At 36.9% G+C, this 18,584-nt stretch overlaps 1 protein-coding gene across 2 annotated transcripts; it reads right to left on the bottom strand.

The window, feature by feature from the left end:
* Nucleotides 1-467: 467 nt before the first annotated feature.
* On the bottom strand, nt 468-18,463 carry BNIP2 (BCL2 interacting protein 2). Of its 2 annotated transcripts, XM_082488519.1 has the most exons (12): nt 18,349-18,463; nt 14,077-14,214; nt 13,442-13,572; nt 12,544-12,611; nt 11,391-11,558; nt 9,348-9,524; nt 8,590-8,692; nt 8,166-8,297; nt 7,465-7,551; nt 7,216-7,314; nt 5,760-5,795; nt 468-3,368 (listed from the first exon to the last, which is right to left on the bottom strand). In XM_082488519.1, exons 3-12 carry the CDS (start codon nt 13,489-13,491, stop codon nt 3,320-3,322), a joined length of 969 nt encoding a protein of 322 aa, XP_082344645.1. In that variant the 5' UTR covers nt 13,492-13,572; nt 14,077-14,214; nt 18,349-18,463; the 3' UTR covers nt 468-3,319. The 2 variants fall into 2 exon arrangements, with proteins under 2 accessions (XP_082344645.1, XP_082344646.1); XM_082488520.1 differs by lacking the exon at nt 5,760-5,795.
* Nucleotides 18,464-18,584: the final 121 nt, after the last annotated feature.

Here is an 18,584-nt window from a genome sequence, read left to right as displayed (position 1 = left end):
GACCAATGCCACCCTCTCCTCCCTATGACACACTTTGAGGTCATTTCATAAAAGATTCCATTACCACCAGCATGTAATCTAATCTGGAAGTCTGACACAAATTAACTGCTCAAAGGTTTTAAACTGTCATTAGAGCATTTAAGGGTAGGATGCAACAAACCTGCTGAAACATGCTAACCAACACAGGCTATATACTAATTGTGTGCAATTCCGAATATAACTACTGTTTCTCAATACAAAGTTCCTCACAGTAAGAAGTACTCTTCTTCACCTGTTCGCTGAAAATAAAGGGAAAAAATACGCTGAACTTTGTTGTTATGAACAAGGTTACACATTACTCTAACTAATCAAAAATTCTCCATTTTAACATCCCAGAACCCTAAATCCTCATACTTCCCCCTCCATTGCTTTCCAGCAGAACATAGCTTTGCCACACTATGCAGAACATCAAGAACAGTCAAACAATCTAGAGTCTACTCACAACAGTTTTTAATGACACCTCCAAAATATCCTTGCCACTTCTGAACACTTATCCTGTTGTAGAAATCAATTTACAAAATGTCACATCCACACAGAGGCCACTAGCCCAAACATCTCTATTTCAGTTGCGCACAGCAATAACAGAAGATAACTAAGGACTTATTACCACACACATATATATATAAACTAATGAGACCTCCAAATCAAAGGTAAATTAGTGGCTCATGAAATTATCTTTTCTTGACAGGGGTCAAACTGTATTCTAGCAACATGAGTTTTACTTTTAGAAGGAAGTGCCATTGAAAGGTGAATTTCCTACAATACTGTATCTTATCACAAAGTCATTCAGGTTTTGAAATAATTTTTATTAGAGTATGACATTCCAACTTTTCATGTTTTTAAATATTAAAATATATTAAATTATTTTATAAATTTAGAAAAAGGTAAGTTCGACAAAAAGTTACCCATTTGTGTTCAAGATAACTTTGGGACCTCTTTGCTTTTTGTAAACATCCACCTCACCATTTAATGATGAGCTGCAAAAGGTCAGAGGGGAATAATTCTTTAGTACACCTGTTTCTCAAGCTGTGTATCTTTAGGGACAGAACTGTTGTGCTGTACATTCATTCAAAAAAAACTTATACTAGAGAAATAAACCATTAGGTAAGCACATACACATCTCCAAAAGTAGTACTACTGCAGCAAGAAACTGTAGGATCACTCAGCCACCAGGAAATACAACAATAACAATCCCATCATTTGATAATAATGGCCTATACAGAGGACTGGCTACTCTATACCGCACCATATGCGTAGGAAGCAACAGGACATCTAGAACTGCGATCCTTCTACAAAGAATATGATTTTACTAAGAACACTTTTTTAAAAAATTTGAAATGAGATGATCAGAATGCTTAGTATCTAGCTTAGGACCCCCAAAGTCAGTAAAAAAATCAAGGAGGTTTACACGTTCATACACTCCACACTGCGAAAGTATCAGGAGTAAACAGGCTGGAAGCGTCCAGTTTACTGACTGGAATTTTACATTAATCTGGGTCAACACTGAAAATGAAGCAGGAGATAAGACAGCCCCAAAGAAACTGTTCACATTTGTTTTCTGCTTTCAGAGCAAGATCAAAACCTGATGGAATGGATGCAAGGCAACTTGAAATCAGCATCGTCTACTGAAAGAGAATGTCCTGCATATTTATCTCTGTGAAACTGTGATACAGAAGCTACTATAACAAAGGTACCTAGATCTTGAGATGAAAGTCTCTGAGTTGCAGACATAAACTCCCAGAGACATGGGCAGTTTGCCCATATCTGACATGAACATGCTCTTGGAGTCCATACGTGTATCGTTAGAGACAGTAGATTAATTGTTAATTGGTAATAAGTCTTGACCATGGAACTCTCTCGACTGCTATTTATCAGCATCAGGTAGTAATCTGGTTGAACAGATCCGTGTTGGTTTTTTTTTTTTTTTAAGTAAGAGAACTGTGTAACACTAACTTTTAATATAATGCCAAAAATATCAGTTCTCAATTAAGACAAAATTGTAAGCACATTAAAAACCAAAAGTGAATATGTAATATATTTGCTGCAATATTATATTGCTCAACTCCTGAATGGATTTATTTGCGTATACCTGTCCTTACAGGGAAATAGCAGTGACTATCAAAAGATGTTACAAACTTTTACAAGGTGTCAACCTGTGAATTACTGTTGCCCTGATAAACCTATAAACACTAGTTATGTGTCCAAGAACACCTCTTACAGACACAAGTTAACGACCATTGTGGGGAGAAAAAAAACCCCAACCTTTAAATAATTTTTTTCTTGTTGTTAAGTGAAATTAGTGCTGGTATCATGTGCCAAACTAAGAGCTTTAGAAATGGACGTTTCGTCTACAAGGATGACACAGATAGCATAATACTCCCCATACCTCTGCAAACAATAGATAGTACGACCAGAATATCTATGCAACTCCCAAGATCTACTGAGTATGACAACTGCTACTGATCCAGGAAGAACTGCGACGAACTCATTTCCTATTGGTAGCTGAGATAGCCTTGATTTACTGAAGCAGAATCTAAATTCGCAACTTAAATTGAGAAAGGTCTGATATCTTACTATTGAAACAGTTCAGCTTCTATTGTGGTTTAGGCTTAAACCCTTTGGCCAACAGACTGAAGTTCACAGAACTGCAGTTCTGCACTCTGAAAAACAGACTAAAAGACACCAAAGCTCAAGCTCACTCTAGCAAGGTAAATGAGTACTGCTTGTATTAGGTATGTGAACAAAAATAAGGATCTCCACACTTGTAAAAGACTACATTATGTGATTGTTAATATCCAAAAAAAATTAAGGCTTCTGTGACAACAAAGAAATGCACTTGACCATTTACAGCAAAACAGATTTATACAGTAACAACATGTAACTTATGGCCTTGTCTACCTGCAAATGAATTCCTTCAGCAGGTACACACAATATATTGCTCAGTCATAAAAATATATATTATCTCTTTCCTTTAACATTTAGGTATATAAATATTTTACTGAAGAACATGCATCATTTAGATAAACAATTGCAAGAACATCCTCTGAAAACATAGGGTTCTTTGACATTTAGCAGTATAAAATGATTACATAAACATAGCTATTAAAGTCAAGACAAACCGATACAGCAGTAAGCAGTCCATTGTGTGCTAGTCCGAAGAAATTAAGCACCTTTTGCAACAGATTATATAATATATACACACACAGAGAATGCATTGTAAATGGAGCAAAACCAGCATCATTCCATCTGCATATTCTTCAGTCTTGTTTGGACTCCAAACTTACTGTTCACTTTTCTGCTCTTGTTTTCCATTCAGCTCTTGGTCAACTCTGCTTAGCAAAGAAAGCAGTAAAATTAAAAACATGTTAAGAAGTAGTTTAGTTTGATAGCTTATATATTAAGCAAAAAATATTAATCTTAACAGGAAAACACAGAGCTTTTTCATGGAAAAAGTTTAATAAATAAATATTAAATTAAGATTTTTATTGAATGCAGTCACAACAATGCTTTTTTTTTTTTAAAGAAAAGACTGTTTTCCTACCTCCCCGTAGAAATTAATTAAAAGTGTTAAGAAACCGTTTAAATAACTATAGCATTTGAAAAGTGCAAGCGCTTTTGCACAGAAGGAAAAAAGCAGGTTCTGTGCTTTTATTAATGAATGCAAGCAGGAATACAAGTTTACAGGTAACATGACAATACTGTCAAGCACTACTACTTCGATGAAGTCATACACTGCAGGATAAGCACAGAATTATCTTTAATGTTATAGTAGTTAAGGCAAGAAGGTAACAGTGCTAGTTGAATCAACAAAAGTGAAGTGGGTCCTTAACTGCAATACTTTTTCCTAACAAGTTCTAAGACTCTTGCAATTACACAGGAAAAATTCATCCTGCTGCTAAAACTTTTGTTTATTTGTGGCTTTTTTTTTTTCCTTTTAATATCTGTCTTGGGACTAGCAAACAAAACGTTGCTTTGCAGAAATCAGTGGATGGTTGATAGTCCCGCACAAGATGTACTTTTTCTCTTTACAGTAAGAACAAACGAGTCTTAACCATATCTTCCAGAAAATCAGTTTTGCATGGGGGTAAGTTACTTTTAAAACCAACAGCAGTTCCAAATTGAGAAAGGCTGAGGCCAAGTTTGTCTTCTAACAACCTAATTGTCTAACCTACCTGTCCAGTCTCTCAAACTATAATCAGCCAGTTTTTCAAAGTGATAAAAAAAATGGCAGCTCTTCTAGGCCATGAACCCATAGGAAAAGGGAGGCAAGTTTTCAGAGGTTTTTTTGCAGCTGTAAGAACTAAACCTAGTATATAAGGATCCAGTAGGTCTGGAGCAGTGTTGCCTAGGAGCAACAGTCCTAGCTGAATACCTGTTCACCTGCACAGTACGCAGCTGCAACTCATCCCTGTCCTCGCTGCATGTTTTGACATGACTTACAGGACTAATCACAGAAAGTGTAAGAAAATATGGTAAGCTAATGCAAAAAAGCTATGCATAAAAATACAGCTGACAATATAAATCCATAGAAGTATATCATATTCTAGCTTCCAAAGTGTCTCATACACACAGCCAAACAACTCCTACTGCCATCCTCAACAAGTTTAGTAACTAATCTTCAACACATCTCCTTTCCCCCTATTATAATAAATAATGCCTACAACTGCTTTCAACCTGATTAGTCTCAGTTTCAAATAGCGTCTGTGATCTCTCCTCTATACTTGAAAGTTTCACTTAGGAACAAACTACTTTTTACAAAGGTGATGGTAGTATAAGTGATGATATCAACAGGGACATGAAAAAGTGCTGCTTGTAGTGGAGATTTTAAAAAGGTTTTACATCACTGTTTGAATATCTCAGGTTTGCATCCCGAATACAATGGGCCTTGCAATAGAATTGGGCCAAATTTTGCACGCCTAGTGTTCCTCTCTACGTCCCTTACCCAATTTAGACAATAAACCTCCCTCAATAGTTATACGTGCACAGGAACCGTAATTATAAAAAAAAACAAAGTTAGTAGCAAAACCTATCAGTACATTTGTTAGCGATAGAGTGAAAAAATAAAATATCCATTCAAAAAGTTTCATCAGTTGCTGGAATAGCTTGAATAGTTAGCAGGAGACTGAATATTAAGAAAATGAAAATCCAATGTTTATTAGCAAGGAACATAGGCACTGCAAATACAAACAGCACTAAAAATACTAATTTTGATTGCATCTGTGCAAGTTAATAACTAAAAAGGTATTGAATACCAAAAATACAAAATACAAGACTCAATATTAGAACTTCTTCCAGTGTTGCATCTCTGCTGATGCATAGCTACAGCTTGGTGCCTAAATCCAGCTCTTCCTTCAGATACCACTTCTTGTTAGAGACAGTGAAACTTGATTTTATCAATTCATACAGAAGCACTACTTTTGCCTCTTGAAGATTCAGTTAAGAATCCACATATCCCCCTTACAAGTGAGCATCTCATGTAATAGGACAGAGACTATTCACAAATACCTGTTTGAACATCCAGGGTGAGTTCTTTTAGATGATACTGTACAGATGAACTGTACTTGCAGGCAGTATAGTTACTTTCATGCATAAAAACTTAGTCACTAGTGCATGTTTATATTTACAAATGCTTATTCCTTTGTGCAAGCCAATCAACTGGGAGTTAGTTGCAGTGCAAATCGTCTTATCTGGATGCAACCCTAATCAAAATATGAATATACCTTTTCTGTTTCTTTCTAAACTTTTCTTCTTCATACCTTGGTGAGGAAAAGTTTGATTCAGTAAATATAACATATGAAGGCCAAATTCAACAGAAGCTGCGAACTGGTATTAGTGTCAATACAGTTTGTAGAAACATACCAAGTTTTGAAACTGACGTAATTAAGAAAAAGATATATCATACCTCCAACATTTATAAGCATTAAACAAGAAGCATTAAGATTTAGTTACTACGACATATGAATTCGATACAACTTCTTGTACAGTATTAACATTCATTACTAAAATATAAAGTCTATATTCGTCACAGTTTGAAGCCAGATATAATCCTCCACAGAAGTCTGAGAATTAATTCCATAAGTCAACCAAGTTCAGCCTTTGCAAAACAGTTGAAAGTTAATCAATACAGAAAGGAGTTTTTCAAGACGTGGGGTGACAGCCTGCATATTCATAACGCATCCTTCAAAAGCCCCAGTAAAAAAAAAAAAAAAAAAATATTCTAAAGATAGCACAAGGCTGCTTCAGCATTGTCATGTTTGTCCTCCCCACCTCAAGAAAACTGTGTTTTCTTTATTTCATAAAAACTTAAATTGTGCATCTGATACTGGCTGTTTACTGCAATAATCAGCCATTTGCAGGGGGAGGGAGGGATTTGTGGATTTGTCCAATATGGATGTGCCCTTCTCTCCACAACAGTGAGACTATGCCATTTGTCCTTATGGCATTCCCAGTTGCTGATCCCATTTTGTATGTTACACCTTCTAATAGGCTGATGAATTTATCATCAGAATCGTTAGTATTTTCATCTGGATTTTTTTAAGACCCAAGTTTATGGTTTCTACTCTATTACTGCACCCACAAATGCTATTGACAAAAGTATAATTATCATATTTGAGAGCAGAGTTGTGCTGACTTTAAAATGAATACTTATATATGGAGGGAAGGAGGAAGAGAAAACCAAGGACACTGATGCTGCCTTCACCTCTTCACCAAAGTAGTTTTAGAACTGTTACGGCTAGGGATTTAGCATTTTTCCACCACAGCTCTTCTTTTAAATGAAATCCCAACCCAAGTGATATTTCACCACTCAACTTGTTCCACATTTTAGCATGAACACTGAAGATACTATAAGGAATTTCAGTATCAAGCCAGTTTAGTATCCTAAGGGGTAGGTCACCTGGAATGAGGCCTTGCCTCTAGAAGACATTCACACGCTACAACTTGCTAATTACGTGAAAACCCCTATACATTAACATTTTGACTATCCAAGCTACTGCATACCAAACTGTAGTTAGCAATGTTGTCAAACATGGCTACTCCTCCTAGAGATAACAATGATCTGAGTTAAATTAAATTTTATTAAATGCAAAGTATTACATTCAAACCAATCATTGAATACAATATATACCAGTTCTAAAACATGATCAGTGTAGAACATGTTTGAATAATAGAACGTACTGTTTTATGCATTCTGGGATGCCAACGTATTCCATGGGGATGAGTTCAGCTAGTTCTGCCAGGGTAAAGACATACCTAATTTTTTGGCTGAATTTTGAGCTGTGGAAGAACAAACGCAGGGTACAATTACAACTTAAATTTTTTTTCAGTAAGTCAATATTAAAACAGTTTTTGAAGTTTAAAGTAAACACTTGTTAGGATTATTTAAAAAAAAAAGAGCAAAAAAAGAAATAGCTTCCAGAGTATTACCTAATAAAAGGTTTTGTGATGGCCAGAAGTGTTCTGATGAACCAAGAAGGATGAACTATGATTAATGATTTCAGATTTTTCCTTAACCTGAAGAATTCAAACAGTGGACATAATTACTAGAACAAAAAGGCAGCATGACAAGAGTTTTTTTAATATATAAAAATATATTTTTGCAAGCACAACTGTCACATAAATCTGGTATTCCAATATTCCATTATTAGAAATTACCATCTGCCAGAAGAAAAAAAAAAAAAAAAACACCCACACAATTGTATAGTCAAAATTTAAGATGTAGTACCAGGTTGACAACAGTGACAAGGAAATAACATTCAAAAGAGAAGTTTCTTTGAATCTTTTTACACAACGAATGATGAAGTGGTTCACGAAGGACCCCCTTCTTAACTTATCATATTAATACATGAAGTTTTAAGGATACCCTACATGGTAACGGTATTCAGTATTCTAACACAACTGTTTTCACTAAAATATAAACAAACAAAAAACCAACAAAAAAACCTGGCTTGCCTACAGCATTATTCCACATTGTCTAGCTTAGGAAGAGGTTTTCAATACACCAAGCAATTTGCTTAATTAAATCTTAACCAGTAGGTACCAGCCAGCATATTAAACAGCAGTTTTTCCTAAATGTGTATATCACTGAGCATGTGAATATTGTACAAAAACACTGCAGAGCTTCTTACCTTCTATCAATTTGCTGGTAACACTTCCTAAGCCAGCCTAAACTTGGCATTTTTCTCCGTGTTGTTGCACCATTCAGATAAACTATCATATAGTTCTCTGCTACTAACAGCTCTAAAGTGCCAATTACATACCTGCAGAAACAAGCAAAGAAAATTTGCAAGTGAAGATCTGTGGATATTAAAGTAATTCCTAGTAGTGCTCAAATATATTTAAAAAAAGAATGGCAACAGTGTTGACCAACATCTAATAATTTTTTTCTTCCCGTGGAAGCAGATGTAATTGCTTTTCTATTTATTATCTGTCCCTCATCCGAAACATAAAAAACTTCATTAAAAAAAAGAGAGAAGTAATTGCCACTACATTAAAATACTAAGTTTCACAATGCGAAATTAAGACAGTATTCAGAGGCAGATGATGACTTACTTAAATAGATTGTCCATTAGGTATCTGTAGTTAGGCTGGCTACTTTCAGGCATAAAGCAAACTGCAAACACAACAATGGCATTTAACCCATCACCGTAATAACCTAAAACCAAAACAAAAAAGGACAGTAGCGACAAAGGTGGCTATACATTGACTACATTTACACAAAGTCAAGCATATTCCGTAAGCTTTTACATTATTTACCTTAAAGAGTTTTACAAATATCTATTCTATATGGATGGATTTGTACAGTTATAGAAAACCTTAAGATTTCTTTTTCAGGTTTGCCTACTTCTAAAGAAATAGCTGAAGTTGATGTAAATCAAATGCTGTACCTACAATCAATATCTCAGTATATTTAATAACATTTTATACAGTCAACTTTTCTTCCAACCTAAACTCCACAGACTGTTGGGAAGAGTCATTAAATTGATCTCTGCCTTTGTAGATCTGCAGTTAACGCTTTCAACACTCTTAAACCCCCAAAAATTATACCGTTGGCACTGGTACTGACACTGTAGAACTTATATGTACATCTTATTACATAATGTGTATCTTAGTAGCTTCATCTAAGCACGTGTACATTTTGGAACTTTATTTTAATAGGGAAAAAATACTGAATCAACCATATGCCTTAATACTGCAACAAATGAATCATCATGTGAGCCTTTATGCACAAAGCTCTACCTGTGCCACCCCAACTCCACCTAAAGAAGTAGTGTCTCAACAGTTCCCCTCAGCACATCACTAATCCTTACCACCATGACTGATAACTTTTTTATAGGGCTCAATTGCCTTCATGTCCACCCTATGGTCCTGTTCTCCAATCCTAAACATTCGCCAGCGTCGACCATCATCTTTCTCCTCTGCCGCAGTGTATTCAGTAAGTGATCCTTTTCTAATTACATCAGTAGTTTTTGGTTTTGGAAGATCATCTGCCAAAGTTAAAACATATTCAAGATCCATTATGAATACTATGTATAGTGACAATCAATTACAACACAGGTTAACCACTTTGCTATTTAATCTATTTTAATATTCTTTAGCCAGTCAGACATATCAGCTGACTTAATTCCTTCAGTCATTACAAAATAGGATCTCATGGGTGTCATATATATTTTATTAAAATACTCTATGTTGGCAGTTATCCATTGACTGTAATATTCTATATTAAAGTACATGACAAATTTCCATTCGTGTAGGAAGCCTATTTAATTGTAGGCTTTCAGAACACAGACCATGACGAATCTCACCAAAATAGACAAAGTGGTTAACTCCAACGATAATTACACAAGTTGCTTGATCACAGATTTACATAAAAGCATGATTTAAGACATTGACAGTACCTTGCAAGCAGACATGCAGGCAAATCTACTAGAAATTAAATCTATTCATGTGTGTGCAATCAATACGTATGAAATTTATGCTGACAGCAATCTGTAAAACAATTTGCTCCAATTAAATTATGATTCTTGACTTTGTTGCATAGACCTTACCCAAAGAGAGAAAAACCTACTGCAAGTTAGTTGTCTGTTCCCAAGACAAAGCTGTTAATTGAAACTATCCTTCCAGGAAAATGAAGGCAGCAGCATTAAAGGAAGAAAAGACAGAAACCCTTTTCAGCCACTTTTAAAAACAAGGCACAAACATCCGGAACATTTCCTTCACATCATTGCAAAACTAATCCCAAATATCAATTCTTCACTAAAATGATGAAAATCTTTTTACACAGGTAAACCCACAGCCTCTGTTACAAAAACTTGACCTGCAATATGTCTTTAGCTACTTTAAAGAAAACTCTTATTCTAAAAGTGTTTCTTTCTCTGTTTATAAGCTATTGTGGAATGAAGAACAGGTACTGTTTCATACGTAACAGTGAAAAGAGAGCTTCCTGTTTACTCATTATTTTATTTCCAGACTAAATAAATAAATAATAAAAAGACATTATTAAGTCATGAAGTTTACAGAAGTTAAAAACTCCAACTGTTTGACTGACACAACAGTTCTTGGCTTACATAAAAGGGCCCTAAAACATAATTAAATTTCAAGTTTGAAACTTTTGCTTTAACTCCTACACAGAACTTTTTTACCTCAAATAAAATTTGTTAGAATCTCCATGTTTTGCCTGTAAGAAAAAGATTGTCTACTAATTTCTTAAAATTAAGATCATTACTAGTGTGACTATAGCTAAGTCAACTTCCTATCAAGTCACTTCAGAACACCTTGACACATAATAGAGGCTCTTCTACCACTTTCAGTCAATCTGGAAAGCATGCAAACTCTAAGGCTACTGACCTTTTGCCATTCTTGACGCAGCAAGATATGAAATCAGGTGTTACTCAATATTTTAAAAAATATCGTTCAGTCCTCCGTAAATACAAAGGCTTGCAATTCATCAATTTCTGACTAATCTATAATCTAGATCCATTAATATGGTTCCCCTCCACTGATCTGTAATACATGTAAAACACCTTTGATATTTTTTTCCCCAGGTTGGTTTTAAAAATACTGTAATGGAGAGGATTTTCCATAACTTTGAGTCTTGCAGGTGTTTAATGACATTCACCTAAGTTTATTTGGACTTACGGCTATTATGTTGCCTGCTTACTAGTCAGCTGAGGTCTGATTTGCTCTTTAAAAATTCACTGCACCTATTTCCTATTTCTAGTCTAATCACTCCCTTTATATTTTTCCTCTTGTAATATTAAGTCATAGTTATTTCCCACCTGAAAAACTGTTGACCTGCACATAAGAAAATAGAAATAATTTAGGGCATCAGACAAAAGTAACACCACACTTACCTTCCCATTCAAACTCATTGCTATTTTCTGAAGGAGTATCTAAATTGTCCAAATCAATCTCTCCACTCTCATCCAAGTCATCAGACAAAACAGATTCCCCACTGTGATCCAAAGTTAAACTGATATCGGGAGCCATTAGTTTCTTCCTCACTTTGGTTCCATTAACCTCTGTATTTAAAAAAGCAAATTATTTATTTTCAAAGCTAAAGCGAGTTTAGATAAACATATTAACAAGACAGAAGAGCACAGTGCTTTCTCAGAATGCATTCTAAGTTAATGACCATAATTTAAACAATGTATCTGGAATAAGAATTAAACACAGGGTGAAAAGAACAGCACTTGGAGGTCAAAATTCTCAAGTCCTTAAGACTGTAAGTTTACCCAATTGCATACACACTATGATCACAGTGGTAGAGCACCATACTCCCCACAGAAGAAAAACCTGAAGTGCTGCCACCACCTAAGCAACTATTACCCATACTAGCCATATCAAAGTGTACCACAAGTTGTTCTAGATGTTATATTAAATAAAACTTGTAAATAATCCAATACATTCATGTCCCTAGCCCTTGTTAGGTATTGATAACATCATAACCATCTTTGATGAAATAAAAAAAATATACAAACTGAAAAAAAGAAAAAAGAAAAAGAAGGCTGACAGACAACAGTGAGAACAGAAAATTAAAAAACTATTAGGTGAATACACAGCACACTTTGAGACAAAAGGCAAATACTTGTGTGATTTAGACAACAGTCAAAAGCAGGGAATAAAATAAAATGACTGATCCAGCACTGGAAATGCCACAATGAAAGCAGAGAAACAAGACAAAAAAATTTAAAAATGTAAAAAAACCCCAAAACGTTACTATTTCCCCTCTGACCATTCTGACAGGCAACATTCTTAAAAGGCCACAAAGGTCTGAGATTTGGAGTGAAGTTAAGGTGGGCCCTAACTGATACACAGAAGCTAACTAATGAAACAAGATTTTAAGACAGGTCAGGAAGTGAGTGCAACAAACAAATTCTGTTTCCTCAAGCCTGACTCAAAAAAACCCACCAACCCATATTAAAAAACACCCTAAAACAAAATGGAGCTTTAAAACAGCCATCCAAGTAGGAAGCAGTCAGCTTGACTGGAGTGGAATGTTCCTACCAGCTTCGCCTTCTGTTCCAGCTGCAGCCAATATATCCGACTCAACAGGATCATCCTCTGGCAGGGGCCTGGTGCACAAAATAGGATCTATTGTTACAAAACTTTTTTTTTTTTTCTTTTTTAAACAGCCAGCTAAATACCAAATATTTAGACTTCGGCACTGCTAAAAAAAAAAAAACAAAACAAAACAAAACAAAAAAAACAAACCCACACACCAAAACACTGTGGGATAGTACTGAACTAAATTTACTTATAGCCTAAGTTCAAGCTTTCAGTAAACAAAGCACCCGAGTAGCAGAAAATTTCTTTACAGCATTCAAGTGACCATCTGTTGATGTGACAAATGCCAAAATACTGGTTGTCACTACTGCATGTCACCCTTAAGAAAACTTGTCATATTTTTGCTTGAAAAAATTTGACATTAAATACATTACAGAAGTAGTTTAGTCATGTTATTATAGAATGCCTCAGAAGTCAGCTGTTTTAGTTTCTTTGTAGGCCCAAGCACCACTAGCAGTCTTAACTGTTAAAAATTTTGCTCAGAAATGTTGCTTTGTGAAATATTTGGGCCTTCAGACACTGGTAATAATATGCAAACAATGTAGTTGCAAAAGATTACCACAGAAAACAAAGCCAAACTTAGACATTTTCACTCTAGTAACCCTGGAAACTTCAACAGTGACATTCCTGTATTACATAATTTACACATGAGCACGAAACGATCCCTTTCCAGACCATAAAGACACATACCACAAAACCTTCTCAAGACCACTATATCAATGGAAATCACTTCAAGATTATTATTGAATGTTAGTTCACCAGGAAGATAAAGTAGCAGCTCATTCTGGATGATATGCATTTGATTTGAATTACTTAACAAATTTAAATAAATAAAAACCTTGGAAAATCTTCATCTTGCCATTCTTCCTTAAACTCAACACCTTCCATTCTCCAGTCAACTTGAATTGCTAATAGCGACTCCTGATCAGCCAGAACCTCTTGTCTTCAGGACAGTGGGCTAAAGAGGAGCTGCAGGAACACAGCAGAAGACGCTAGTACAATACTATTGTAATTCCCACACTTGCAACACAACCTTCGCTTACCACCAAGTTGAGGTATTATGCAGAAAAGAAATTAAAAAAAAAAAAAGCAGGGAAAGTTTATAGGTTGTTTCCTTTTTTCCTTTTTTTTTTTCTTTATACAAAACTGCTTATGGAATGGTTTATCATTCAATAACTTAAGTTGGAAGGGATCTCGTATAGTCCAATGCCCTGCTTAAGCACGATCAACCTCTCAGTTAAAATCAAGGCCCTAAGCAACCTGATCTATCATTTAGGATTACAATCAGTTCACTCCAAACTGTAAGAAACTTGTCAGCTCTCTAGATTCTATAGGAGATATTGAATAAGTGTATATTTTGAGAAAAAAAAAAAAAAAAAAACAAGCAAAGAGGTGATCAGATCAAAAATACAACACAATTCTTAAAAAAACCCCAAAATTTTAAAGGTAGCTATTTCAGAAAGTGCAACTCACCCTATGACGTGCAAGTCACGCTGTGTTTTTTCAGGCTCACCCATCACCAGCAACAAGGAATCCCCAGTAATGGAACATAATAAACCATTCTGCTGACATACAAGTCCAATCCAGTTGAAGCTCTTGGCTGTGTTCACTCTGAAGATTGACAGGAAGAGGTAAACAAGCAATGAAGACGTTAAGAAAATCAACACTAATCAAACCAGGAAACTGAATGGTATTTTTAAATGCAAAGAAGCAATCAACACAGAACACCAGTAAGTAGAAAGACTGAATGCAATCATACTGTTAATTAAGCCAGAGAGACAATTTATTTTTTCTGTGGCTAAAAAGAAACAAGTTACATTTACTGTTCTGTGGGATCACCTTTCACGACAAATCTCAGTTTCTTTTCCCCTGACCCAATTACAACCATAGACTGATTTTAAAACATCTTGCAATGCTTAAAGCTACACTACAGAAGCTGATTAGTGAAAAAAAAATTAAAAGACTATTTTTTGTAAAGCTGGAGCACCAGAGACAAATTAAACACTAATGACCAAAATGTAAGCCTATTTTACTGACATTTCCCTGCTTCCCTCACCTAGGAAATTGAAGTAAAATTTCTAGATGGCAGCAACCTGGTTCCTCCTAAGAGTCAGACTCCTTGTTTGAATCGATCAGCCCCTGCACCGCTCAGTTGCTGGCAGCATGTGCCTGTGCACAAAACCTCCAAGAAGTTGCCCCCAGCAATTCTCCTGGCAGCTCTCCCCTCTTTCTATTTGTCCTTTTTGACTAACATGCTGTTTGGGGTAGTTATTTGCTGCTTGAATCATATGACTTTCCTCATGAAACATGTTTTCTTTTTCATTAAGATGTTGATACTCTCAGCATACAGTTTCTCCTGCGTACTAACCTGCCGAGTGTTTGCAACAATGAATTTTAAATCTTTGCTTGGAGATAAGATCATATTGTGATCAGTAGTAACAGTGAATATGTACCTAGTTCTTTATGCATTTGTTTCAGAACACTGAGACGAAACACGAGAAGTTTCACAAGCTACCCTACGCAGTTAAGCCAATACAGTGGTTACAATCAGTGTGGAACAGCCCATCTGATGCAAATACGCCCTTCACTGTAAACAGATAGACACTAAACCTAAAAGAAAATCTAAACCGATGACTTTAAGGGACAGATGAAGAAATGAAGAAAACTGACACAAAAAAAAACAACAAAACAAAACACCACCACAAACCAACCCTATCACTGTGCTGCACTCTTTTGAAGAATACCAAACACCAAGTAACATCTATTCGTTTCAGATGCACAGCATTTCGGTACAGCAGCAATTCTGACCTGCATGTATTTCGCTGCATTGAGATAAACTTGATACACTAAGACAGGCACAGAGTTTAAAGGTTACTCACATTGTAATCAAAGTTTAAGATATTTCAAAAAAAAAAAAAAGCTTCTCGCATTACTTGGCGGAATTCTCATCAGCAACTTATTAAGGTAGATTTGAAAGCAATCATTCACTACCATGTAGTATAATTGCCAACAACTTACAAGGCAAGTTCAACATCACATACTCTCGAATTTAGGTTTTTGGCATCCTACTTAACACGCAGAGTAAGTAGCTGTTTTTGATGTTTAGACTTAAAGTCTCATGTACAAATGCACTATCATTTGTCAACTAGAAGAATGAGAAATTAAGGAGGAAGGGTAATCTCAAGAGAGTTAGGAAAGTGCTGACTTCAACTACTGAATAATTTTACATCACTAATATAAATGCTTACAAAGCAGGAGAAAAAAATCTACTATTTCTGCTTATACAAACTAAAGCAGAGTTTAGAATAGTCTTCCTACACCTGCTGTAGTAGTGCTGTTTTAACTATGCCGAAGTCTTTCTAATTCAGCTGTAAATCAGAGATCTAAAATCTTAACTTGAAAAATGTAATATAGTGTAACAATGCAACTATTTATTAGTCACGTAGAAGAAAAGCAAGTAATTTCTACCTGATCCTAGCACTCTTCATGGCCAACTCAAGAAGTCATGGTTTCTGAGAACAGCAAGCCTGATCAATTTTACTATCCATTGCCCATTACTTTCCATTTTACTTAAAGAAATGGAATTGGTAGATTGGGAGCTATCTAAAGGTCAGAAACCTCAACACATCAAAACATCCAGATGCAGGATTGCCATGGGGTTCTGCTCTATTACTGCAAGGGGGGCTCAACAATGCCTTTTATACTTTTAAGTATCTCAATAGGCAAGTTATGATATTACAGAAGAAAAAAAAGCATCACAAGAGAACACATCACTCAAACCCACTACTCTTTCACTACAGCTAATAAACAGATTTCCATTTCCAGAACATCAGGTTGAACCTACTTAAGTTTGCATCTGAAGAGTATTACTGCTTGCACCAGAAGTCTAACACCAGTGTTCCCATCCCTCTTTCTGGAAAAAGAGATAATTTAGATAATTTACAGAGTTGTCTCATTAATACCAATCTGGCTTAGTTGGTAGGTGCTGGAGTAACAAATACAACAGAATTAAGAAGCTGGTTATAAATTGCCATTTTTAAAAATTTAGTTTATAGCTAAACAGAGACTCTAATCTGTCACAGATACTTAACAGAATACACGAGATCATTTTATTCATCAAGTTAAAGATCCCTTGCAAACATTACTTTTTAGACTTTCAACCTTGAGTTCTCAAAAGGACACACAAATAAATGAGTTGTTACACATTTATATGGTCATACATGCCTATCTAACACAAGAACCTATTTTCAGTCCTTGATGAGCACCTCAGCATTTGAAATAGGGTAAGTACAAAGTTTATTTTACAAGAAAATTGCAAGGATGAGCACACTACTGAACTATACTGACCAGCAAAGAACAGCATGTTTCAGTCTGAGAAAGCTGAAATCAACTCCAAAAAAGGTTTGTCTACTTTTTTTTTTTCCTACGTTTCACCTTCACCATTTCAACAGAAACATTATCTGTTAGTTAAGTGAATTCCAGGTTCCAGGCCTTAAAGATGTGCCTCTAAGAGTATTTTTCAAGTTTGATTTTACAGCAAGCCAAAAGTAAGGAACAGAGATAGATTCTAGTACACACATCCACATGGTGTAGCTCACTCTAATTTCTAAGTGTTTTTATAGCCCTTTTAGGATGTGGCCACACTGGCCATGACCCCAGGAAACATTTCCCATATCTGAAGATGGATATCCAAACTTTTATCATTTGTAAGTTCACATAACGATGTGATGCAAAGACTTCAATTAATAACAAATCAATTCTTCATCTCCTTTTACTCCCTTCTCTCAGCATCAAAGCATGGAGAAATCAGTCAGCTAAAAGAGAAGATTTTTGAAAACGCTTTCATCTCCGAGGATACTACTTTAAACTCCACGTTCAGAGCAATAAATGAATCTGCATTTCTGAATCATGGAGATTCACTTAAAGGTAAATACTAACTTGTCAGACAACAGTCAAAAAGAATTTATACCCTGCCTAAATACAATCAATATTCCTTTGTAAGATTTAAATACACATACAAATTAACCAGAAATAATCAATTACCACTTAGTGTATTACACTAGTAGCTAGAAATAAGGAAGAACTAAAATAAAAGGCACTAGAAAGCAACTCTAACTTCTGTGACATACCTCTATACTGTGCATTTGTTAAACCTACACGGGATAAAGTTACTCCACTCACACCCCCCACTCATTATTCAGCCACAGAAGGGGGGGACGGACGGACGGACACGAACGTCTGTAGCTGAAGACAAACCCACAACCTCATTAGTGACAACAAGGCTGGGGTTTGCGCTGCTCTGGAGCGACTACCCTACCAGGCAGGGGAAAGGATTTTCAAGCTAACATTTACGTGCTCCAAACCCTTCCCTCCGCAGCTCCCAGCGCCGACCAGAAGCCGTGCAGAGCGAGACCGGCGCCTGCGGAGGAAGCGGCGAGCCGGGCAAAGCGGGGCGGCAGCACCAGCCCGCTCCGCTCCGCTTCCCGCGGGGCGGCCCCTGCTCGCCGTCCCCGCGAGCCCGCTGGGCCAGTCACCGGCGCGGCTCAGCTCCGGCTCATAGGCCCAAGGCGCATGCGAGCACGGCCCCGGTGGGCGCTCAGCGCCCCAGGGCTCCTGACTGGGCCCAGTCGCCACTCGCGCACCGGCGGCCGGCCGGGCCGCGACCCCGCCCTGCGCCCGCACAGCCCGTCTGGGCCGCGGCCGCGGCTCCCGGCTCGCCGCTATCACCCCCCTCCGCGGCTGTACCTGGCGGCAGACGGACGGGGTGTGGGGGGGAGGAGGTGGAGGACGGGACGGGCCGCGGCCTCCCCCGCGCCGCCACCGCGGAAACGGCCCGCTCGGCTGCGCGCCCCTGCTCACCCGGAAGCGCATACGCCGTCAGACTCACGTGACAGCCCCTCTCCACAGGAGGAGTTGGCACGCTCACGCACGTGCGTAAAATGACGCGACTGCCGGCCCGGCCAAGCCCCTCCCCCCTCTCC

The sequence above is a fragment of the Vanellus vanellus genome (genome assembly GCF_965231255.1).
Source record: "Vanellus vanellus genome assembly, chromosome: 11".
Taxonomy (NCBI): Eukaryota; Metazoa; Chordata; class Aves; order Charadriiformes; family Charadriidae; genus Vanellus; species Vanellus vanellus.
The sequence above is the reverse complement of the archived record's forward strand: the minus strand, read 5'-3'. Positions and strand labels throughout refer to the sequence as shown.

What these genes read in the sequence shown, in the direction of transcription:
- BNIP2 (XM_082488519.1), bottom strand. Translation starts at nt 13,491, where the DNA reads ATGGAAGGTGTTGAGTTTAAGGAAGAATGGCAAGATGAAGATTTTCCA. An exon ending in CTAATGGACAATCTATTTAA is followed by an intron (nt 8,298 to 8,589) that starts GTAAGTCATCAT and finishes TTGTTTCTGCAG; the next exon opens with GTATGTAATTGGCACTTTAG. An exon ending in TTTAGAAAGAAACAGAAAAG is followed by an intron (nt 3,369 to 5,759) that starts GTATATTCATAT and finishes TTTGCTAAGCAG; the next exon opens with AGTTGACCAAGAGCTGAATG.